The sequence below is a fragment of the Mustela lutreola genome, chromosome 1 (genome assembly GCF_030435805.1).
Source record: "Mustela lutreola isolate mMusLut2 chromosome 1, mMusLut2.pri, whole genome shotgun sequence".
Lineage (NCBI taxonomy): Eukaryota > Metazoa > Chordata > Mammalia > Carnivora > Mustelidae > Mustela > Mustela lutreola.
In genome coordinates, this window is record NC_081290.1 from 4020463 (window position 1) to 4045590 (window position 25128).

The window sequence follows — 25128 nt, forward strand, 5'->3', positions numbered from 1 at the left end:
CCTCGAGCCGTCGACGTCGGTCAGCGCGCACCGCGTCACGTCGGGGAACGCACCCGGGACGGCGGCGGGGCTCCTCCGGGGCTGGGCCACACTCCGCCGTGGTGCGGGGCCGTGGTGCGGTGGACGGAGCGGCCGCGGCTCGGAGAACCGGTCCGTCGACGCTCCCCGCGGACCCCCACCGTGCAGCCGGGGCGACTCCGCTCTCGCTCTCCGTTCGCTCCCGGCGAGCTCTCTCCTCGGCCCGTGAGGAAAACGCCGCCGGTCCTCGACCGCACGGCCCCGCGCTCTTCTCACCGACCAAGATAGACCCGCGCCTCGGCCTCGCGGGTCGGAAACCACCCGGACGCCCCCGCGCGCGCATCCGTTCCCGCGTCCCGCAGGCCCCGCCCCTGACCCGCCCCCGGCCCGCCCGCCGGCCCCGCCCCAGCCCCAGCCGGCCCCGCCCAGGAAGAGGCCGAGGGGTGGGGCCGGCCGCGGCGTGCTGACGTCAGAGGAGGCTGCGACGCCGCCGGGTGCGCCGGGGCGCGGACGGCGGGGCCCGGCCGGTGCGATCGCGGAGCGGGGCCTGGGCGGCGGCGGGACCGTAGGACCTCGCGCCGCGTTCCCGGGCTCCGGGGCGGGGGCGGCGGCGGCGGCGGCGAAGCCCCCTCCCCGGGGAGGCGGGGCCCGGACGAGCTCCCCGGCGCGGGGCGGCGGCGCGGGAAGGATGCACCAGAAGCTGCTGAAGAGCGCGCACTACATCGAGCTGGGCAGCTACCAGTACTGGCCGGTCCTGGTGCCCCGCGGCATCCGCCTCTACACCTACGAGCAGATCCCCGTGTCGCTCAAGGACAACCCGTACATCACCGACGGCTACCGGGCCTACCTGCCCTCCAGGCTGTGTATCAAAAGGTACGGGGTCGCCGCCGCCGCGGGGGGCGCCGGGGCCCTCCTCCCCACCCGCCCCTTGGTCGGGGGTCCCTGCGCCGCCCCGAGCCGGGCGTTCCATTCCTTCCCCCGCGTCTCCCCTCTCGTCCCCGGTCTTCTTCCCCCGCCCGGTGCTTGGCCCAGGAGCACGAGTGACAGTTAGCAGGGCTTTCGTCGCCGGCGCAGCGGTCCCCTGCGGCGCTCCGCCGCCCGTTCCGCGTTGGCTGCCGCTGGGAGCCCCCCCGCCCCCCCATCCCCCGCCGACGACGGCCGGTGGTCCTTGCCCGGCGCACACCCAAGCTTTGTCTGTCTGTAGATGAGCCCTGCGGAAATTCCGGTGGTTTGGGCCCAATGTGACGTGTGATAGGAAATTGTATTAATATAATAGGACACAGGTCACGGTGCCATAGGCATATGCGTGAATATGTATGCGCACGCGTGCGTGCGTGCGTGTGTGTGTGTGTGTGTGTGTGTGTGCAGGTAGATGGACAGATGTCTCAGAGCAGCCCTGATTCATTCATTCTGCAGGTACTGGGAGCCCCTGCCAGGTGCCAGACCCTGTACCAGGCCATGCCCAGAACAGCAGTTATTGCCCTGTTCTTGTGAAACTACTAAGGTTTGGTCCGAGTGACACACATTTCAGAGTGATCACGCTCTTGCTTAATAACCGCTGTGGAAAACGCGGTGTAGGGAACGGACGGAGCAGAGAGAAGCGGCCACCGACACCGACACCGCCCTGCACCGGAGCACCCTAGAAGCACCTCTGAGAAAGGAATCTCTTGATCATCTAAACCTTTAAAACCTTGAGTCCCTTGAGTGCCTGGATTTTAAAAAAACAAAACCAAAAAAATCAGTGTTCTGGTTGTTAGACTAGATTTATGTTAAAACTCACTATATATACTTAAATACAGAGCCGCACTTTAAGGGAATGAAGGAACAGGTATCGGTGAGTTGTAGGATGTGGTAGTGACACACTGTGCTGGCATGTGGGCTGTTGAGTTGCTCGGGAGGCAGTTCCGCATCTGATTCTTGGTGTTCTTTTCAGCAAGGGCTTTCCCCAGATCTTTCCGCCCTGCCTTGAAAGTGTTTTGGACTCATCACCACAAGGTGACATCACATTCCGCCCATCCCTACTCCGTGGATGGCCCACAGGCCTTCACAATTTGAATCCTAAGTACTATTTGCCTCCCCAGTGTCTTCTTTGCATAAGTTATTATACAAGAAACCAGAGCCGGGCCCTGCTATGCCGGTGAAGTTCACAAGGACACAGCAGGTCGTGAATGCCCTTAAGTATTTTATTACCATGCAGCAGTCGTCCTCTGGATTCTGGTACGAGGGTCCAAATCTCATGGATTGAGAAGTGAAATATGTGTAATGCTCTGGTCTTGGGCTGCGGAGTCAAAAAGCCCCGATCTGCCACTTTACCATTTCAGGACCTTGAACAAGGGCTGACCTCTCTGAATCTTACTTTACCCTTTTGTGAAAACGAGGGTAATCAAAATTCGTGCTTCAAAAAGCAGTAAGGATTAAATGAGATTATGTATATAAAATGCTACACAGGGCATGACCCCTAACAGGCACTCAATTAATGGTGACTTGTTACCACCCTAATTACTGATGTTGAAGCTGAACAGAGAAGCAGAACTTCTCACAGAGTAAGAGTAGATTCTCCACAGGCAGGATTCTAGCAAGTGCTCTTCCCACCAGCTTGGTCTTGGCCAAGCTCAGCTTTTGCCCTCTCTTAGCTGTCAGAGTGACCAGGACAGATTTTGGATGTAAGGAGAGGTTTTGCATGTCACAACTGTTCTGCCAGCACGCTGTTAGTTGGAAGGAGCGTGCCAAGGTTCTGCCTGTCGGTTCAGTCAGTCAGGTCTCGCCGAGTTTCACAAAGTGAGAAGTTCTGAGGCAGAGGCCAAGCAGAGTGCTGACCATCGATCTAGTCCTGTAGTTAATACCCTCGGTCACATCCCTGCATCTCCACCCTGCCCCGGTGTAAGTAGTCCTTACGCTTGATGCTTGTACAGGATAAAGCCCAAAATTCATGATAAAAAGATTCACCTTATTCCTGATGATCGTTTGCTAGTGTGAGACCCTGTTACGTTTATGGTGTATAAAAACGGGAAAGTGAGAACCATGGTGATTCCTACAAATTCAGTAGGTTAGAGTGATACATCGATGCTTATTAATAAGGAATGTGAACCAGCAAATGTCAAAGACCTTAATTCAAACAAAAAGATTAGATTTCACAAGAGAAATGCAAGAGAATTTTAAACAATAAATCATCAGTTGTGTTCTGTCTATAGTTAGAGAAACATTTCACAAAGTGAAGGAGCTAGAAGGGACTTGCAGCAGCATCTCATTCACCTCCCTTGTTTTATAATTGAAGAAGCGGAAGCCAGAGAAGTTAGGTGACTTATGATCGCAGAGCTACTTTGTAGCAGAGGGTGAGAGTTGAGGGAGGGGCAGTGAGCCTCTGGACTCCTGGCTGCTGCGGTCCAGTCTCCAGCACCCTGTGCTGCTAAGACTGCTCAGACCAGCTGGGCATTCAGTGAGCAAACGGTACCGATACTCAAGGTAACCTATTGTTCCTAAAAAGGAGAAACTCATGCCACCTAGGAACTGGTTTGGTTTCACACAACCACAGCAAAGCTGTTCCAGCACGCCTATCGTAAGAGCCTTTCCAGTGGAACAGTTTGTATTTATTCTGCTTCTCTCACGTCTGTTTAGCTTTGCGTTAGCCTGTAATGTGTGCTGAAAGGTATTTTAAGTTTGTGGCTAACCTTATACTTAGCAGGTTTTCAGGTACCTGTGTTTGAACATGAAAGTATGGTAGCGAACATCCAGTTTGAATCCGCACGTTCATTTCTGTAGACACCTAGCGTCCGATCTGAGCCAAGTACTCTGCCGGGGACAGGGGTGTCATAAAGACGGCCGGTGCCAGCCGTAGGGAGAAGATGGGCTGGAGGGTGAGATGGGGTCCGACATCAGTACCTCAGGGGAGGAAGGAAGTGGTGACTATGATAATAGAGGTGAGCCCCAAAAAGCTCCAAGACCTCAGGACTGGTGGAGACGCGGAAGAACATAAACTAAACGAGAAATCCTATTTACAGAGGCAGAGACACAGTTAAGGGCTTCAGTAGCGAGTGTTGGCTAACTGCCCCCAAAACTGTCCCTAGCCTTCTAGATGCTGATGGTGAGCAAGCCAGTACGAATCTGAGATGCACGTCTGTTTGTTTTCCAGTTTGTTTATTTTATCGAATGAGACTGTAAACATCTGGAGTCATTTGCTGGGCTTTTTCCTCTTCTTTACTCTGGGAATATATGACATGACGTCAGTGTTACCTTCGGCAAGCGCGTCCAGAGAAGATTTCGTAATTTGTTCCATTTGTCTTTTCTGCTTCCAGGTAAGTCATTTCAGAAACATTATTACTGGTAAAGAGCAAAGAGGCTTGGGCAGGTGATCTTACAGCACAGCCAGCCCCCAGAATAGCACATAGGCTAGCTCACTCATTTCCATCATACAAGCAGCAGAAGTGTTTTTATGAGAGTATATTTGGGCTTTACTGTTAGAGTATACTTGAAATGCAGTAAATTTTAAAGATTGAGATAATGCCTTTCCTTTTCTCCTTCCCTTTTTTGAGATTTCTGTTTTAAGACTAATAATGGGATAGGAACCTCTGTACTCTATTTTCTGGCTGAGATAGAACACTAGTTACTGCTTAAAACTTTTTTCAGAAGATTTCCCATCTTGTTCTTATTTATATATCTGTGATTTCTTATTTGTCTTAGTTTTATCTTTAAATTTAATAAATTTATGTAATTTATATGCATATATAAATGTATCTGTCTTAATTTGAATGTCTTATTTTGCTGGTAGTGATCTTTTCTTTTGCTTTAGTGTTCATTTCCTTTGGTCTTTTTATGCTTGCCTGGCTTCAAATACTTTCAGTTTCTCCTTTCTTTCCTTTTATATTTGTTAGTTCCCTAGCACTTACAGTTTTCTTCAAGGATTGGTAAAATTCCTTTAAAAGTTATATAGAATAGTTTTAAAAACAATTCTAAAGAAGAAAACAAATGTGGGCTGAAATCCTGCTGACATTTTTAAAATTAAAAAAAAAAAATGAAGCGAGTACAGAAAACATACACATTAAAAGCTGTCACCCCCTCCCTGCTTCCTGCAAGTGCAGGCCAGCGCCCCCTGCAGTGAACCCGTGGCTCCCGTGGCAAGGTGCTTCTGTACCAGACTGCCCCTGCTCAGATGTTGCTTTTGTGAGAGGTCATTTAATTTCAGACCATCATTCAACTCAAGTTCACACTTCGGAGTTAAAAGACTAAGAACACATTGGGAACACCACCCTTCCCCTTTTTTCCTAATTCTAGTTTTTAGAATGATATGTTGAATTTCGTTGAGGGAAAGAATACTCTTGTATCTTCGTTATTATTATTATTTGATTATTTACACGTATAAGTATACGCACTTTGTCCGCATTGCAGCCTAAACCTCTCTTAGATGCCATCTCTGGTTTTAAAATGGAAATCAATCAATTTCTTTACACTTTAATTTTTAGATGTATCTTACAGACTAAGATGCTCTTAGTAACCATTAATAAGCAAAACTGCTTTATACTCTCCTGTTACTATATGAGTAGGATCTCCTTGGAAAGTCCCACGTGTTCCTCTACCCCCGGGCCTGCGCTTTATTCCATTACCACCCAGCCACGACTGACATGAGTTCAAGGAAAGCATATTAAGCTTCATACTGGTTTAAGAAAACAATGCATTGCAGAACTAAAAAACAAATAATTACAACTGCCAATGAAGAAAAACCCAAAATATGTTACAGCGACTTGCTCAGGATTATTCAGCAGGACGGTAAAATAGTGCAGTGATCTTTGTTACACTGCAGAAGTTGCTAAAGGCAGCAAGATACTAAAGACAGATTTTCCCAACTGAAAGCTGCCATCTCCATTATTTTTATTTTATTAAATTTATAACCTGTTGACTCAGTTTTCTCCAATTCTTAGAGTCAGCAGGCGGCATGGTAAACCACAAATTAAGATTGATTTACATTTAGGGGCTCCTGAGCGGCTCAGTCAGTTAAGCGTCCGACTTTTGAAGACTGCTCAGGTCATGACCTCCTGGTCTTAGCACCAAGCCCCATGTTGGGCATCTGCTCCTGGTGTGGAGCCTGCTTAGGATTCTCTCTCTCTCCCTCTCCTTCTCTCTCTCCCCTCGCTCTCTCTAAATAAATAAATGTAAAAAATAAATGCAAATAATTGATTTACATTTAATTTTAATTTAAAAGACTTAATATTTTTTTTCTCTTTCACTTCTACCATTTTATTATATGCTTAGTACCTTCCCACGAACCAGATTTAATAGAGTACATCCTGAATAGTAGAATGAAATTTCAGGGGCTTTGAACTTTCCCAGAGGTCTTTCTGACTTAGGCCCTGAGTAGAACCCAGGAATGCCTTTCCCTAGATTCAGTTCATTTGCATTAAGTTCCATAATCTACAGCTAGGCATTAAGCTAGGCGTCATGCATGTAGAGCTGAGCAAAACCAGCCTGTCCTAGCGACTGAGTCACTTAGGTAGGAGGGCGGGAGGGAGAGTGAGGCAGGGACTTAAGCAGATAAGAGTAGTTTGTGTAAAGGCCCGGAAGCAAGAGACTGTCCAACAGTTTCTGGACTGGTGGGGGCTGGCCTTTGTGGTCGGCTCGTGGGAGACTGAAGAAAGTTGAGGCTGGAGGGAGGAAGGAGCCCGAGAGTACTTGGAAAGTATTTGGTGATCGTGCCAAGGAGATTAGACGTAGGATGTCGCCCTCCAGTCATCTCTCTGCCTTGATGGAGTGAGATAGTCCACAGAAGGAAAGTTTCCAGAAAACTTTGTCTAAATTCAGTTTGCCAGATCATTTTTCAGTTTTTTTGTTTTTAAGGAATTCTGATAATAACACATTTCTTTGAAAATGGATTTCTTTTAATTTTTAGAACAGATGCTAAATATAGGTTTACTTTTTAAAAACTCAGTGCTCTCTGTTAACACTATGTATTTTAATTTCCTTTTAAAAAGTGTAACTTTTCTCCTTATTTTCCTTTTCACAATGAAATTAGCCTTATTGTTGTTTCTTACTATTACTTTAAAATATACTCACGTCGGAATTCAAACAAAACAGTGTATGCAGAAAAGTAAAAGCCATTCCGCTTTGCAGAGGTAGCCATATTCGGCATTTGTGTAGGCACAGCTGCCTCCCATCTACCTGCCTACCTATTTCTGAGCTCTGATCATCTCTGCTTGCTTTTTTGGGTCACTCAGCATTGTGACAATGAGATCTTTCCTTGTCAACAAGAATACACACCGTGGTGTCCTCTAGACTTAACGGTGTTTAATCTCAAGGGTAATCTGAGGAAACAATAACCAAACTTCCGAGAGCTGTGTTTCATTGGGTCAGGAACTCGGATCTGTGGCTTCCTAGCCTAAGCCACAGACTGATGAGGGCTTCCGACTGTGGACGAAGAAATGACATTGTGGCTAAGTACGTTGTTTTGAGTATTGATATCGGAGCTGTGGAGCCTGATTAGGTTTGTTTAATGACCAGACTATAGACTGGCTAGCTGACCATTTTTCTACCTGAGCAGCTGCTTACAAAACATTTATTTGATCTACTTCCTATCATTTATGCTTCATATTGCCGCCCCCCTGCCGTCACTGGCTGAGTAGGCTCTTGTCGTCGCTCTCTGGGGCTTCTCTGGCTACTCCTGGAACCTCCCATCTCAGCCTTTCTGGAAGGCGGTACTTAAATCTTCAATAGGATCACACTTTGTCCATAATATTGACGCTAAAACTCTGTCACAATTGTATTTTGAGGGGCCACACGACATTCCTTAATGGTTCTGTGTCTCTCAACTCTGCTTTTCCTGTGGCCCCTCCAGCACACACGGGGCGTCTGTGTTTGTATTTATTCTAGATGACGGCTGCCACGGCCTTGCAGGATCCCGCTCCGGTGGCAGCCCTTCTGTGAAGCTCTTCTCCCCGCCACGTCCCCCACCAAACAAGTGCACACACAGCCACAGACCCGGGCCCCTCCCTGCTGGGCTCCCTCACTGTGACTTGTGGAGCGCCGCTCGTTTGTCCGCTTGTTTCCCGAAAACCTTTCTGGCAGTTGAGGTCTCCTCCTTGTATCCGCAGGGCCCGCCTCACGGCACGTGTTGAATGGCTGGAGGGAGTTCGGCCGTGGAAACCTGATCAATCTTCAGAGCAGCTGCTCCAGTCAGACTGGCTTTGCTCTCAATTTGGCAACCTAAAAAGTCAGCATAAGTCAGTTATATTTTTCTTGGACACAACAAAGCTGTGCATAACTTACATCCCAAAAGTAAACTGTAGTGAATGAAATTTCATATGGACACGGGAAGTCTTAAGCGTAAAAAGCAAAATTGTAGAACGGAATGTATTATATGATTCCATTTGATTAAAAAGTGTACAGCGTGTGTTTGAATGTGTGGCCTTGTAGATCGTAGGTGTTCGATACCTTCGACGAAGATATCTGGGACACGTAACATGTTATCAGGAGCTGCTGCTGGGGAGCAGCTAAGTGGGAGGACCTTATGGTTTTACATCACACAATCTGATGTCCTTTGATCTACTAGTGGGTGCTTTTTAAAAAGGAAACTCATTCGTGAATCCAAATAAGCTTCCAAATATTTTAAAAACATTGACATTATATCATTTTCCCACTGCTGTGCTACTTATTTAAAATTCCATGTTGTAAAACAGCTACCATTTTAAATTTCTTTATTACTGTTAGCCTCATTTTACCCATAAGGAACCTGAGACAGAAAAATGACATGGCTGGCCTTATGGCACAAAGCCAGAATCCAGGTTCAAGTTTGTTTGGCCAGAAAGTCTGGACTTGACCTAACCACTTCACTGAATATCACACATGAGTTGCTTTCATTCCTTTTTGTTTCACTTCGCTAAGTTTTGTTTTATTGTCCATAGGTCTGTATGCTTTGCTCTGTGGGCTATCATCTTTTTTCCTGCCATCGATCAGAAAAAACCTGTCGAAGATGGATGGCATTAGATTATGCAGGAATTTCTATTGGAATACTGGGATGCTACGTCTCTGGGGTGTTCTATGCATTTTATTGTAATAACGTAAGTAACTTAAAACATTTTACATTCTACTTTTCTGGTAGGTCTTCTGTTTTCTTGCCATGGTTCCTTTGAACTTCCGAATAAATACATAATTAACTTATAGAAGAAATATGAGTCTTATATATGTATAAACTCATTTTTTAGAAGGCCCCTGTGATCTCTAATATCTATTACTAGATCCAAACTCATTTTACTGATTTTCCATTGAAATATATATTTAAAGATTATTTCTGAAAATGGATGTAAACAGTAAGTTATTAATGTTTCCACTAAATCCCTGTAACTACATGATTCTTCAGATGCACATTACATGTCTTTTATGTGTATAGAGCTGAAGTTAAAGTTAGTGCTTGATAAAATTATGAAGCTGCCTGCTGCTTTCCATTTTCTCTGATCCTTTAGTCCTCTCTCAGTGAAAAAAATAAAGGGTTTGTCTGCGAGCGTGTCGACTAAGTTCTTTGTAAGAAATACGTTTTCCTTTCTTTAGTCTTATATTTGGAGGTAAGCATGGAGACAGACCAGCTGGGTGATGAGTGACTTAAATAGGTGTCTCTTCTGAGTTAGAGATCAACTGTGCTTTTGATTCTGATGTCACAAAAGTTACTTGTTGCCCTGTGCAAAGCAGCATTTGAAACACTGCTTTCGGATTATGTTGGCCCAGCGAACAGAAATATAATCCTGTCCCATCACCTCATGTCCCCGCCAAGGGGGTAAACAGTTTTCCCCTGGGCCCGGTACTTCCGAAGGCCTCCCATTCCGGAAGTCCTCAGCAGCTCTGTTCTGTCTTCTTCCTGCTCGCCTACACTTACCCTTTTCGTTTGCTTTTGTCTTTTAGTTCCCTCCCTTTCAGAGGCAGGACAGAGCTGTGCAGGGGCAGTGTACATTCTAGGTGCTGGTAGTCCTGTTCGCAAAAGACCGGAGCCTTCCTCCCCACGAGCCCTCACATGTAACAGGTGCTCCGAGCCGTCCCCCCGGCCTTCACGTCCTGGGAAGATCGGCTGTAGCGCAGGATCCCTCTGAACTGAGAATTCCGAAGTGGGACCTTTGTCTCTGCACAGTAATAGAACTGAGCTGAAGTGTAAAACTAGCAAAGAGAAAAATCATGAATTTGGTTTGAAGTAAGAATTATTGATTATAGCTACTTAACATATGAGCCATTTGCTTTTTAGGCCTAATTACTTTGGAACATAAGCATCTAATTAAATATATGTGCAGTTAACCTTGTAAATTGATTTGATTTGAATGGTAAGTTGTTTGTATCTGCTCAGGTTTCACTTACTCATTTTGCAGGAAACCATTTATATCTTTTAGAAAATTCGGTATCAGCTGGTCCGTAGGAGCTTGTGAGTGCAGTCATGTCCTATTTGAATTGTTTGACTTATTTTAGTCTTTCTCTGAAAGCTGACCTGTTTTCTGTTTGCCTTTTCCCACATATACCCGATAATTCAGGAGGGTAGTGAGACTAAATCTCTTTTCAGAAAAGCTCGGTTTCCAAGAGCGAAGAGAACCACCAGGGTTAATGATCATTTAAAGGAAAATCATTTTCTTTCCTCTGGTGCCTAATCATTTCCGAATACGCAGCTGCCGTAGCAGCTCTTTATTTTTGAAGGAACGCAGGCTGCTTTGAGAGTGAGACTGAAACTCTGAACCCCATCCGGGGGAGTGCACGTGGGTGTCGGTGACCCGGACGGTGGGGCCTGCGGCCTCGGGAAGCGCCCTGCCGCCCAGCGGGAGGACCCGAGTACCCCGTGCGCCCTTCCGCCGTGGTCCGCCGCGGGTCGCCGGGGTCCGCCGCGAGTCGCCCGGGTCCGCCGCGGGTCGCCCGGGCTCGCCTTCCCCGTGTCTCCCGCACCGCGCGCCGCACCGGGCCTACCTGCTCGCGCGCTCGGCCCCTCGCGATGGAGACAGCCTGGCCGCCCTGTCCCGCCTTCTCACACATCCCGTTTGGTTTTCAAGTCTCGGCCTCTGCTGCTCGCGTCCGTACCTCGTTCGACGGGCGTGCAAGCCCCCGTCCCCGTCTTGAGCCGGCTGCTCTCGCATCTTCCCGCCGGCCTCCCGTCCCCACTGTCGCCTTCACAGCGAGGTCGGCGTCGCCTGGCCCGTCAGTGGGAGAAGCAGGCCTGTCCTCGTCCTGGAAGTCCCCGCCCCGGCGCGCCGAGCCGCAAGCCCCGGGCCTCACGGTCCTCCGGCTCTGCGCCCGCAGTCGTGTGGCCCCTCAGGCGGCCCGGTTGGACGGCCTCTGCCCCGTGGCGCGTTTGTCCGCTGCCGCGGGGAGCCGGCGGCCCGGCCCGGGGCTCCGCAGCGTCGTCTCCCGTCGGCGACAGCGCGCCCCGTCGGATCCTGGGGATTCTGACCGTCTGTCCGGCCCGGCCGCTCCCACAGGCTCCGAGCTCACCCCCTGGGGGCGCCGCGTCCTCGTCAGCGTCGCCGGCGGGACTTAAATCGCCCCTGGCAGGTGGCAGGTCCTCCGCAAGGCTTCGGTGTGGATCGGTGTGGCCTCTAGCGGCCCGCTGCCGTCCGGAGCGACCTCGTGCTCGTGGGGTCGCCGGGCTCGAAGGAAGGGAGTCAGTTATGTTCAGAAAGGGAAAAAACCATGAATAAGTTTGGAATGTGTGATGTAAGACCCGGCCTGGCTCTGTCCGTCTCTTCCGTTGCCTGACGACTAAAACCCGGTTTCCTTGCGCCCAGTACTGGCGTCAGGTGTACCTGGTCACCGCGCTCGCCATGATCCTGGCCGTGTTCTTCGCGCAGACGCACCCCAGTTACCTCACGCAGCAGTGGCAGCGGCTGCGCTCCGTCATCTTCTGTTCCGTTTCGGGCTACGGAGTGATCCCTACGCTGCACTGGGTTTGGCTCAACGGAGGCTTTGGGGCTCCTATTGTACAGGTGGGTTGAGTGCGGTCCATGTTCTTCTTTTTTTTTGTCCTTTCCATTGTATTCATTTTGGGTAAAGTACTGTAATCGGACCAGGTGGGTGGGTCTCTATCCTTTGACAAAATGCATGTATTTGCATAGTAATACCTTCATGTTCACATCTTTATAAATTAGCATGCCTTGCAGGAAAGAGAAGTATAACTACTGCTTTTTTCCCCAGATGTCTTTCTGTGAAATGATAACGGTCTTAGTTCTCCTTCTGCTACCCTCAGGGTATCAATGCCCAAGTGCTTATCAGTGCAGGGGAACTTCTAAGTTTCCAACTTTGTTACCTGTGGCAAGGGTAATGCCAGTGAGAACACAAATATGCAATAAGGGATGGATTGATTGATTTGATTGATTGAATTGGGGGAGGAAAAGGAACTGGAAAAGATTTTTTCCCTGGACCTGTTGAGTTGGAGGCACCCGTGGGACATAAAGGTGGAGATGAAATTGCAGCTCAGGTCACAGTTGGAGACCAGTGATCATGATTTGAAAATCATTACTGTATTGGAGCCCTGAGAGCATGTCCCACCCACCAAGGACAACATACTGGCAAGTAAAAGAAGAGCTTTTAGAGTTAGGTATTACGGGGCAAGTCATGAGAATGCCTCCATGTTCTGGAGAAAGGGATTAGAAATAAGACTTAAGATCTCAGAAATCCACATAAAAATGCTTTAAGAAAGCACTTGAGAGTGAACTTAAGAATTTTTAACATCACGGGGCGCCTGGGTGGCTCAGTGGGTTAAGCCTCTGCTCCGGCTCAGGTCATGATCTCTGGGTCCTGGGATCGAGCTTGCTTCCCTCTCTCTCTGTGCCTGCCTCTCTGCCTACTTGTGATCTCTCTCTGTCTGTCAAATAAATAAATAAAATATATATTTTTTTTAAAGAAAAGGAATTTTTAACATCAGTAAATAGGCCAGAAAATCTAGCAGAAGTAATATACTCGTTGCAATGGGGTCTTCTCTGGAATATGAGGATTTAACTGCAGGCTTTACACAAAAGGATCACGTATTTTTTAGAAGAACTAATAGTAGGCTTACGTGTGCTTCAATGAAGCTGGCAACAGCATGGTGGAAAGCATTTGGGTATAAAACTAGAAAGAAAGGAAGTTCTGTGATCTGGCAAATCGAGTGCTGTGACTTGGCCAGCCACTTTGTCAGCTGGAGAACAGGGTGATGCTTTCTTCATACCATTAAATCTTGGGAGAAGGTGAGACAGTGGTGATGAACTTCAGTGATCCTGATAACTGAAAACCTCATTTCTCTGCCAATTTCAATTCCCTGAATATAAGTTAAAGAAAGTACGATGGTGAACTACAATCTAGATTTAGTTCTAACCCGAAATGAGTAACTGGTTATTGACAGAGAAGGGACCAGAATTTGATATGACATAAACACATCCTTTCTAAGCTTATAATGAGGAGAACCAGACCTGTTGAGCCAGTACATTTTTGAGAAATTCAGAAAAATATGGTTTTCTGGTTTCAGAAATCTTACAATAGAAATAGGTTTGAGGGAAAAAGTGGTTCTGAAAGATAGAAATCTAATGTGATCACAGATCATTGCAGTGAAGCAGCAGCGGGAGACTTCCTGAGAAATTCTCCAGTAAGCTGTAATTTTTAAAAGATGGGGAAAGAGAGAGAGACTTAACCAAAGATGAAAAGTTCCAGAAGGGCTAATCCTGGGAAGCAGGGTATGGTTGTGTTCTCGTGTTGATCGTTCTAAGTATGTAGGATTTCGGGAGGGCCAGGATGATTGTCAACCATGTGTAGACAGAAGTAATTTGTCTTTATTTCTTTTTTGTTGTTTTTGGTTTTTAAAGATTTTTATTTATTTATTTGACAGACAGAGGTCACAAGTAGGCAGAGAGGCAGGCAGAGAGAGAGGGGAGGGGAAGCAGGCTCCCTGCTGAGCAGAGAGCCCGATGCGGGGCTCGATCCCAGGACCCTGGGACCATGACCTGAGCCGAAGGCAGAGGCTGTAACCCACTGAGCTTTTTAACCCAGGCGCCCCTTGTCTTTATTTCTTAAATGGCTTCTTGTGAATTTACAACCAGAATTAGGATCAATATGAATCAACTTTAGCTGGCTAATTTTCTTAGGGCCAGGAAAAGCTTTCCAGTTAGAGCTGAGAGAGGGACTGCTTCACACAGCAGTTTCAGGAGGACCACTTAACCGGGTTGGTGAACACATTTCATTGTTGGGCCAAACCTCTTTTTTTTTTTTTTTTTAAAGATTTTATTTATTTATTTATTTATTTGAGAGCGAGAGGGAGAAGAAGCACAAGTAGGGGCAGAGGGAGAGGGAGAAGGAGGTTCTCCGCTGAGCAGGGAGCCTGACCTGGAGCTGGGTCCTAGGACCCTGGGATCATGACCTGAGCTGAAGGCAGAGGCTTAACCAACTGAGCCACCCAGATGCTCCCAACACTCTTGTGTCTTTTTAACCACAAGTCCCTGATCTTCAGTTTTGTTTTTTGTTTGTTTGTTTGTTTGTTGTAAAGATTTTATTTATTTTGGGGCGCCTGGGTGGCTCAGTGGTTTGGGCTGCTGCCTTCAGCTCGGGTCATGATCTCAGGGTCCTGGGATCGAGCCCCGCATCGGGCTCTCTGCTCCGCAGGAAGCCTGCTTCTCTCTCCCTCTCTCTCTCTCTCTCTCTCTCTCTGCCTGCCTCTCTGCCTACTTGTGATCTCTGTCTGTCAAATAAATAAATAAATAAAAATCTTTAAAAAAAAAAAAAGATTTTATTTATTTATTTGACAGAGACGACAAGTAGGCAGAGAGAGAGGAAGGGAAGCAGACTTCCCGCCGAGCAGAGATCCCGATGTGGGGCTCAATCCCGGGACCCTGGGATCATGACCTGAGTTGAAGGCAGAGGCTTTAACCCACTGAGCCACCCAGGCACCGCTCATCTTCAGTTTTTGCTTATTCCGCTGGTACCTCCAGTCCATACGCGTTCCTCCTGCACACCTCTAGTTGGGGTGTCCTTAGGACCTTCAACCGTGGTACAGTCTGGCTCCCTTAGTTCCCTCACCGTTAGAGCACTCCGCTCCACTTCTGCGGGCCATTTCCTACAGGGAGGAAGAAGGAAAGGGAGAGAATCCCAAGTAGACTCTGTGCGGAGCAGGGAGCCCCACAAGGGCTTAGTCTCACAACCCTGAGACCATGACCGGAGCCACAACCAAGAGTCAGACGCTTCACGGACGAAGCCGGCCGGGCGCCCGTCTCCTACAGTAGCGAGAACAAGACTTCTGTGATTGGACACTGTCCTCGATTAAGATTTAACAAGGCTAAATTCCACTTATGACTTCTACATAGTCTGTGAATTAGATTCCTAATAAATGAGGAATTCAGTCACAGGAAAAAGATCTGTGAAAAAATGTTTTGCTTTTTAGGACTTTGCACCCCGTGTGATTGTGATGTATGTGATCGCTCTTCTGGCTTTCCTGTTCTACATCTCCAAAGTTCCAGAGCGGTACTTTCCAGGTGAGTCTCACTTTCATGGTGATCTCGAGACTTTCTTCTAAATATATGGTAGAAGTATATGCTTGAGTATCAAAAGTTAGCTTTTTTCAATATTATTGGTTACAGAATAGCTCTCCTATTGTCAAATATTATCTAAAAGCTTAACTTTCAAAGGACTTTCACAAACTTCGTGTGCAGTAGATGAGTTCCCACCATTTCCTGATGATGAGCTAGTGACAGAGCTAGGAGTCTTCTGACTCCCAAACTCTGCTTTTTTTGTGGAATGCTATTATCAGTTACCATTGACTTCTTTATAAACCAGCTCAGCTTAAAAAGTAATATATGTATGTAGAGATCCACAAAACAAGAAATAAGAAAAGAGAGGAAAATAAGATAACAAAAAGAAGCCAGGGTTAGGATCACTTCACCATATATCCATCCTGAGGTTCTAAAAATAGATAAAGGCCGCCAATCTGCCTTTCAGCTTCCTAATACCCAGTGCTAAAGGGAAAATAACGTAAGTGAAGGGTCTTCACGTCTGCAAGATAGACACAAGCCAGTACCTCAATAGGACAGATTGCCCTGATTCTTCAGTCCAGAAAAAAAAACCACCTTTGATAGAAAATAACCAAGAGGACACTGGGTAGAATGAATAATGTTGTCCAAAATCTGTCTTTGCTTGTTAAGGATCTTAGGTCTGGAGTCAGACTGCTGGGCTTCAAATCCACGTCACCCTCTTACTAGCTGCACAAGCTAAAGAAACTACTCGTTCTTTTTCGGGTCATTTCCTCATCTGAGCCCGGATATCATACTTTCTCTGATGGTGTTACTGTGAGGATTACGTGAGAAAGTGTACGTGAACCGTTTAGCAGGGTTCCTCACGAGTAGTAAGCACTCAGTACAAGTCAGCAGCTATTGTGATGGTCCTTCCTCGACCTCAGTCCCGGAAGTGGAGGTTACGGTTGGGTAAGGGGCAGCGAGATAGAAGTCTAGGGATCTTTGGCTTGAGTCAAGAGAACAGAGTGCATAGAGCAGTGATTTTTTGTGTGAGGAGCTAGACGTCGGACAGTGTTCACTTGCAAACCGCAGACTTGTCCCTCCTTCCTGGGTTAAGAATGTCTTCCACAGTGAATTGAAGATAGGATTATGCTCCTCATAGTGCATGTTGGGAAGAAAAAGGATGAGAAACCCTGATCTAGAGAATGTATAGATCACAGGCTTTCTTCCATGAACTTGGTTGTCACCCGTGAGTTTTAAATAAGAGTAAGACGAACCTGAGGGTAAACATTCCGATTCCAGAGCATAACTGGGACGTGACCCTACATTGAAGACCAGCCCTCCTTCAGGGAGAGCCACAATTTTCCTCAGGAAACGGTTCTAGCAAAATAGATTTTTGTGGCACCTTAATAATAATTCTTTTTTTTTTTTTTAAGATTTTTTATTTCCTTATTTGACAGAGATCACAAGTAGGCAGAGAGGGGGAAGCAGGCTCCTCATTGAGCAGAGAGCCCGATGCGGGGCTCGATCCCAGGACCCTGGGATCATGACCTGAGCCGAAGGCAGAGGCTTTAACCCACTGAGCCACCCAGGCGCCCCTAATAATTCTTTTATTACTTATTTTTTCATGACAAGTACATGTAGAAAACTGAACTGTGTCATTTTTCTACATTACATAATTGTAGCCATAGTATTTTTATGCCAGAAGTTTTTGATGCCAGAACTTTGATACTGGAAGTTTCCAGTTGTCTGACATAGGATCCTGGTAAAAGGCCAAATGTTACATAACTTAACATTTCTCCCAGATGAGCTTGACTTAAACTCTGCCCCCATGTAGCTGAGTGTGTGGCGGTGCAGGCACGGCAGGAGCAGCAGACATCCGGAGACCCTACGAGATGAAAAGCTTCACGGATAAAAGTGATAGCTCAGATGCTCTTGAAGGAGTGGCTTAGAAACCGGGTCTCCCCAGTCCCCATTTGTGACCTGGCTGTAGAGAGAACCGTGCAGTGGTGAGAATGGTGGCTGACTACTATGAAAGCAACAGGTTGACACTGAAGAACTTACTTTCAGCTCAGTTACAGCTTTACGGATATAGAAACAGCACAGTGGTATCTGACGGCGTCCAATGATCCCCAAAGGTGTCCGTGAACACAATTAAATATATCTGTGATATTTATCTGACCATGTGATCAGTTTTCTTTGTAATCCTCTGTGTTTTGTGCTTTTGAAAATGAATCTGTGGGTTTCACTAGACTGTCACAGTACACCGTGGCACCAAAAAAAGGCTAGGAAGTCCTACAGAAAGGATTGTGTGGACTTACACTTTAAAATCTACGCACTGTACTATTTCTCTTGGTAAAAAGAGACAGAGGTGGTGACTGTGAGAATGTTTACGTGACATGAGGAGAGTTAATCTAAATTTCTACAGCTCTGGATTTCATTTATTTTGTTCTTTTTCAAGAAGCTTTCGCATGTTAATTATCTAATCCCCTTGGAATCTAAGCATAAAGAGAAATAGTTCTAAGTTTTGTGTGTGTGTGTGTGTGTGTGTGTGTGTGTGTGTGTATGAACTAATCAACCTCAGTAACGATGAAGCCGTAGTAATTACATTTTGTGGATGAGTCCATGACACATATATCCAGATAAGTAACACAGGAGACCCAGGAGACGAAAAATCAGATTCCTGAAATTAACCAAATTAGTTTGGAAGACACATTTGGAATAGTATTTCCAGAATTCACCAATGTCCTTAAAGTAGACCCAAATATGAATTCATCCTTTTAAAAAAAAAGCCTTTGGGTTTGAATGAATCTCCTGTCAGTCTCCAGGTGCTCTGACGCTGCCGAAATCTTTTTCTGAAGCCGTATTTCCAAGTCCAGAGATGAAAATACATTCATATTTTAATATCAAAATATTAGTCAGTATTCTTGTCTCTCTGCCTTCCCTTCTAGGACAACTAAACTACCTCGGATCAAGCCACCAGATCTGGCACGTCCTTGCCGTAGTGATGTTATACTGGTGGCATCAGTCTACGGTGTACGTCATGCAGTACAGACACAGCAAGCCATGCCCGGACTATGCTTCACATTTGTGAACGCAGGAATGGCCACCTGCTGTATACAGTTGGTAAGCAATATGTCACGGGGAGTTGTCTGCGCCACTGTTCTAAGATTCATGTTAGTTTTTCCTTTATTCTCCTATTTAATATATCATGAGTAGTACTTTATAAAAATGGAAAAATATACTTGGGAATCTGTAATAACTGCTTTCCAGCCCTTAAAACTACTAATCTGCTGCTTGTACAGAAAGTGAAAATTAGTTGACAGTTACAGCAATGAACATGAAAGCAGTGTAGAAATAGTATTAGTTTTGCTTTACACCAGCTTCATTTCCCTAGGAAGGGCTTCACCTCCGTTATAAAACGGAGTCATCCTGTGTGGTTCCTTTAATAGAAGATACTTACAGTAGTGGATCCAGTCGAAGTGCCTCCTCAAGGCCAGGGTTGCAGTAGCCTGTGCTTAGCACAGCCAGGAGCGCCATCCTGAGTCATCACTCGCCTTTAAATACACGGGTTGTGAGAACTGGCACTTAACGTATGATTGATCTCCTTTAGCTGTAGGCTCCCTTCTTCTTGGGAGCTTTGAATTTGTTAGTTTGCTAGAACAAAAACTTGAAACCTTCCCTCCTCTGAGTTGAGAGAGGCATTAAGAGGAAAAAGCTTGCATCGTCATTTCCCATCCCATGAGAATCACATTAAAAACTGATACGATCAGGCCACAAATTCTGTGGTCTAATAACCAAGGCTTTTCAGCTTTTTTTTAAGCTTTTTTAATTTCAAGGACTATTACTAAGTTGCATGTAATAATGGCACTCTTGCCAGTGGATTACAGATTTTTCGTTCTAAAATTCCTGTAGCAAAATAGAGAGTTTCACCTCTCCGAATTTGCAGTCCTGCTAAATTTCTTGATGGGTGGGGGTTCCCAGTTATATGGGTGCTACTTTCTAGGCCACAGAGTCCAGATGGCCCAGGGCTGACCCTGAAAGGAACGTTAAGCCTTAGAATAATAAAGTCATGTAGATGCCCCAGTTGGTGACAGGACTATTGCCTGTACTCTAGTCTTTCCGTGTTCCCTTGCGTGAGAGCATTTTACTGACCGCGCAGAGTGCTGGTAAACACGATCTCATACTTGGGCCTGAAGCATTGATTCATCTTGATGTATACACCTAAGAAATACATCTCACCACCCCAGCATACATAGTCTTCTCGTTCCTTGGTCTTTTCATGTGTGTAAATTAGATCCCTTTGGACGCATTCACAAAAACACGTTCATCGGGATATAAAATATTATCCAGATTTCTTAATGGGTTCACATGAGCTGCTTTAAATACTGGTGTAGCTTCAGAGCACTGGAATTCGTGTTGATTGAGGGTGAAGCCTACTTCCACATTGCCATTTCTGTATCTCATATTAGGGATGTTACTTTAATGTGCCTCAGTTTATATATCTGTAAAATTTTGGTTTCTTTTCAGTATAGTGTTTTTGGAGTATAAATTCCCCATGCTAGCATCTCAGCACGGAGAATCTTCCCGGTAGGCTAAGGGCACTGTATTGTACCATTATGGTGATGAACACACTACTTTGAAAATGGCTACTTTGCCTCATAAGGCCACAAATTTGATTCCTATGCTGAGTGATAAAAAAAGACTTTGCTGTAATGATAATAGGATGTATTTTCCCCAAAACAACGCTTAGGGGTCTAACGTGGCATTGTTGATTTTAAATAAGATATTTTGTCATTTTGGCCCAATAAAATACACTGAGAATAGTTAGAATTAATTTAAAAATAGAAAAGTCGAGTTATTTTAGGCCTGGTACCATTTTTACTATAAAATCTTCTCAAAATAGAAACCCTGAACTTTAAGCTCTCTTTTCTCTAAATTTTTTAAAAACATTCCTGGTTTTTTGTTCGAGTGTATGAATTATCTAATACTTGCCATCCAAATTAATGGGTTAAAAAGGCATACTATGTTTGACTGTTTTTTTTGTTTTTTTGTTTTTTTGTTTTTAATTTAAAAGGCCTACAAGTCTGACTGTAGGGAGAATTCTACCATGGGAACATTTCATCTTTTTATGAAAATGTTAAATACTGTAAGAAACCTATCCTCTCTCATTTTCATCTTTACTATAAAATATTTTATTATAAAGTAGGAAATGAATGGATGAGTGTGGATTGCTGTCAACTATAAACACTTCTGTATGTCAGCATTTACTGACCACCTACTGTGTGCATACCACTACTGGCAAAATTTGTAAGACATTGTTAACATGAGAGAATATTTAAAAATTGCCTACAAATCTGAGCCTTGTAATAATGTATATTTAAGTTATTTTTGGTTTTATAGATTTACTGAAATAAGATTAAAAGTACACTATTCAGCTACCATACTAAAAAAACTGGTTTTAATTTTACAGTGTGTAAACTAGAAAAGCTCTTTACCTACAGACTTTACACGTGCATTTTAAAACTATCTGTGGCGGTTTTAAACTGTCTATTGTGATCTATAAGGTTGTAGTTAATTCATTGGAGGCAATTATCTTTCTATATAAAGCCATTTTCAAAAGGTAGTGCTTGTCTTTTTTGTTATGACACAGAGTGCAATTCAGTAAGCTGCATGGCAGATACGTGTGATGTAAATAAACTGGTTTACTAAATGTATTACGTGCTGCTTGTCATTCTTTATAATACGTAGCGGCTTCAAAATCATATTTTAGAATCAGGAATGAAGACTCAGGGAGTCTCTGTGCCATCCGTCGGCATCCTGCCCGAACAGAGTAACCGATTTGAAGATTGTGACCGACTGGCGGAAAGCCGTGCGACGCCGCTCCGCAGGTCCCTCCCTAGAGCTGTCCTTTGCCCTGTAGTCCAGGTCAAGGGGCAAAGCCTGCACTTCTGGGTTCCTGCCAGCTGCTGAGCTGAGCAGATGTGTGTCCACCTGAAAGTCGTCGTTCTGGGTAGTCCCAGCCCTGCCAAAATGCGCGAATCAAGAGCTCCGCTGTTCGGGGAGGGACGGAATGTCTTTCTCCCAGCATCAGCACCGTTACTGTGTGTCCTCAGAAGAGGTGCAGAGGCCATTGGTACCGATGTGCCCGGAAATTCCCGATACGTCCTGAGTAGGGAGTGAGGGAGTGACCCAAAACCGAAACTACCTTTAAGGAAACACTTTCACAAGGGACAGGTGACAGCAGTAGGTAGGGGTCTCTAGTGAAAAGTGGCAACTCTCGCCTTAGAGGGTAGGAATGGCAGCCACCAAAGCCCTCGCCCAGCTGCGAAGTCTGGGATCAGAAACTCTGTCCGGAACATGCGTGTAACTGCAGTCGCGCCGGCCGTCTGTGGCAGAGGCCGCTGTTTGTAAATGTGCAACAGAAAACTCCTCTACGAGAATGACTGACTACATCTTACCGATGATGCCCGAGCTGGCAGCATTTATATCCTTTATATCATTTTATAACCTTAAAAGGGGATATAAATAGCTCTAATCGCGGGCTATGTTTTTCTCTAAAGAAGTGAACCGTAACTCAGCTGGAACAGTGGTGCTTTCCACACTCTGTACCATTTGTACCATAAAAAGACCCAGGGCCCTTATTCTTCCGTGGAACTTTAGATGTTACTAAGTCAAAAAAAGAAAAAAAGTTCATAACAAGACGAATCTTTCCCCAAGCCACCAGTCTAAAGGCCCCTGTTTGTGAAATACAACCTAAGATGATGTGGTCTTGACGCCAGACATAGCCCCCACCAGCACCAGGCCAATAAACAAGTTTTCTCTTTAACATCCCAAAGCCTCTTTTCTGATATAATCAAGGATTACAGTATTTTATTTAACCAACTAATTTTTAAGTTATATGTTACCAGATTTTAAAAGCTTCAATAAATTAGACACAATGCAAAAACAATGTCGGACGTTCACAAGGTACTTCAGAGTCAGGCTTTGCCTTACCTTCGTCATTGTAATAATCCGTAATTGTAGTTCCTGAACAGATTGTGCTATGAAGTATTTTTGCTGCAAGAATGCTAGGTTATGGGGCGCCTGGGTGGCTCAGTGGGTTAGGCCGCTGCCTTCTGCTCAGGTCATGATCTCCGGGTCCTGGGATCGAGTCCCGCATCGGGCTGTCTGCTCGGCAGGGAGCCTGCTTCCTCCTCTCTCGCTCTGCCTGCCTTTTTGTGATCTCTGTCTGTCAAATAAATAAATAAAAATCTTTGGGAAAAAAAAAAAAGGATGCTAGGTTACAATGTTTTCCTACTTAAATCCCACACTGTGAGCTTTAGCCTAAGAACAGAAATCTAATCCTATTCATTTTTCTATTCCACTAGTTGGAGCACAATAGGTGCTTTCATGTCTGCAGTGTGAATAAAAGAGCTGAATCAAAGTCTACACCCAAAACATTGAAGACAAATAATGAAAAACTCCAGTCACTAATTACAAAGAATATGCCATCCATTTGGGATTTATTGCATTTAAAGAAAGCAGATTATTAAAACAGTAGGTATGATAAATACAGTAAGAAAATAATTTCAAATTTCAAACAAAACAAAGTGAATGAGGGACAGAATTCAGTCAATAATAAGCAATGTAAAGGCAATAAAGTAGTAAAATCAGTTAGTGCTTAATTAGATGTAGACAGGAAAAAAAAATCAATTGATTCTATCTCATAAACAATTTCCCAGCTAGATTTGAGGACTGAAGTTACTTTAGAAATATAATAAACATGTAAATCAGGTTTATTAAAAGTTAAAGTTATCTGCTTAGTGGTACATAAAAGGCTTCAGAAAATTCAAGTTTAACAAAAAATGGAAGTGTAATCAAAGAAAGTGCACTTAAAGCTGTTTGCCAGCAATTTAAAAAGTAGCTTCCTATTACTATACTGCTTACTATTAGATGACCTTTCAATCACAAAGAGAGTAGTAATAAAAACAGTTTTCAAAAGTAGCACAATTTTTAAATAAAAATAACCCCAAATGACAACCCATTGCATTTTCATCTACCTCATTCTTTTAGTGGCTTTTGTAAAACCTCCCTAGGAGTGAATGTTCTTTTAGTAATGATTGTGGTTGCAATTCCATTTAAAATTAAAAGTTCACATGAACTCCACAGTAGAGATGTGACATTTGCATGCATGCGTGTGTTTATATATTTTCCTCAATATATAAACACCCTGGTGCATAAAAGTTTTTAAACATAATTTTTATTCTCACAGTAGATACGTCATCTCATTGTCACAGTAGATCTGTCAGCTCAGTATCAGACCTAACAATGATGAGTGAGTTTGCTAAAAGGAAGAAAAAGTTTACTGCACATTCTACACATATTAAAACAAATGTACCAAACTCCTCAGAACTAGTGATACTAATACATGTGTGTACCTTCTAGCAATGCTTATATGAAGTACCAAAACTTGAACTAAGCAGAAAATGGCTCTGCCTTATGAACATCAGAGCAGAGGAGGGGTTCCACCTGACTCTTCTCCACCAGCCTCAGGACAACAATCTATCACTGTTAGAACAATAAGTGGGTGCGATCAGAAGGTGTATCTGTCTACAACTCCAAAAAAGGTCATAACTGCGCCCAAATACACATGCAGGGAGGACGTGGGTCTTCTGAATTTCCCAGTCAATACTTCTGAATAATAGTTAACTTTTCATCTGGCCTAAAACCCTTCTTCCTCTACCTCATACATACACCAAGCAACTTTCATGTCTCAGCAGGTACATTCTTCAGTGCCATAAAAGCTGATCTTTTAAACACAGTTGTGCTGAAGTGACATTTAAAAAGTTAACTTAATGGTCCACTTTTAAACAACGATTATTCAAAATCAACAAGCATTATTAAAGCTGTTAGGACAGAAATAACTTTGGCCTCAGATTTTTGCTAGTTTCATAATTTACTTCCCTTAGTGATGTTCAAGTATTACAGGTTGTTAGGACTACGTACAAAAGCACAGAGGACACCTGATTAATAACAGGAAAAACAATTTCAACTTTCCTTCCTTAAACGAGCATTGGGCCACCCCAGAACAGTAGCAAACGTTTACTGAGAGCTGTGTCCCAGGTATGGGCTAGGCTCTTTCCCGTGCCTTGGGAGCTCCAGCCTCCTAACTCTCATGAGGGAACCACCTGGGCATTGCTTGAGTGGCCTACGTCCTAACAATAGTGGGAGGAGATAATGAAAAATGGAACGCAACCCAAATCCTCTACTCCTTGGAAAATGCCTTTACGTCAGCACACAGGAATCTCCCCATGTCTATCCTGTTAGGTCACCTGTTGAGTCCTAATAGTTCCTCTGAGCTACAATCTCAAGAGAGGAAAGTCACTGGGCTGTGATACAAGAAACACAAGGATGGGAATATTTTAAACCATGTCAAAACTGCTTCCTTAGAATCCATCCAGCTTTGTAAGCCCGAAGCGTCCTCATCTGTCTAAGTCACTTAAAATTGTTCAGTGTATTGAAAAGCAAGTGTAAGCAAGGCCTTGGTATCAGACACAATCTAAGTATTTCATGTTTACATCCCAAGGAGACCACATTGATTCATCTACTGCCTCTTTTAAATTAAGAAACTCATGAGGTCTAGCAGAGACTAAGGCCAAGGGACTAAAATAGTCAACATACTGTGTACACATCCACCAACAAATTTTCATTAAAA

At 44.8% G+C, this 25128-nt stretch overlaps 1 protein-coding gene across 3 annotated transcripts in view; it reads left to right on the forward strand.

The window, feature by feature from the left end:
• The first annotated feature begins 500 nt into the window (after window positions 1–500).
• The window catches only part of PAQR3 (progestin and adipoQ receptor family member 3), a 33203-nt gene continuing 8575 nt past the window's right edge, over window positions 501–25128 (forward strand). Inside the window, exons 1-7 of one of the 3 annotated variants that reach the window (XM_059156147.1) lie at window positions 501–891; window positions 4148–4310; window positions 8904–9059; window positions 11748–11945; window positions 15365–15455; window positions 18383–18557; window positions 20509–21148. In XM_059156147.1, coding sequence (XP_059012130.1) covers window positions 707–891; window positions 4148–4310; window positions 8904–9059; window positions 11748–11945; window positions 15365–15455; window positions 18383–18525 — 936 coding nt within the window. In that variant the 5' untranslated portion in view covers window positions 501–706 and the 3' untranslated portion in view covers window positions 18526–18557; window positions 20509–21148. Of the gene's footprint in view, window positions 892–4147; window positions 4311–8903; window positions 9060–11747; window positions 11946–15364; window positions 15456–18382; window positions 21149–25128 lie in introns of those variants that run through there. The other 2 variants (XM_059156227.1, XM_059156072.1) reach the window with 2 other exon arrangements.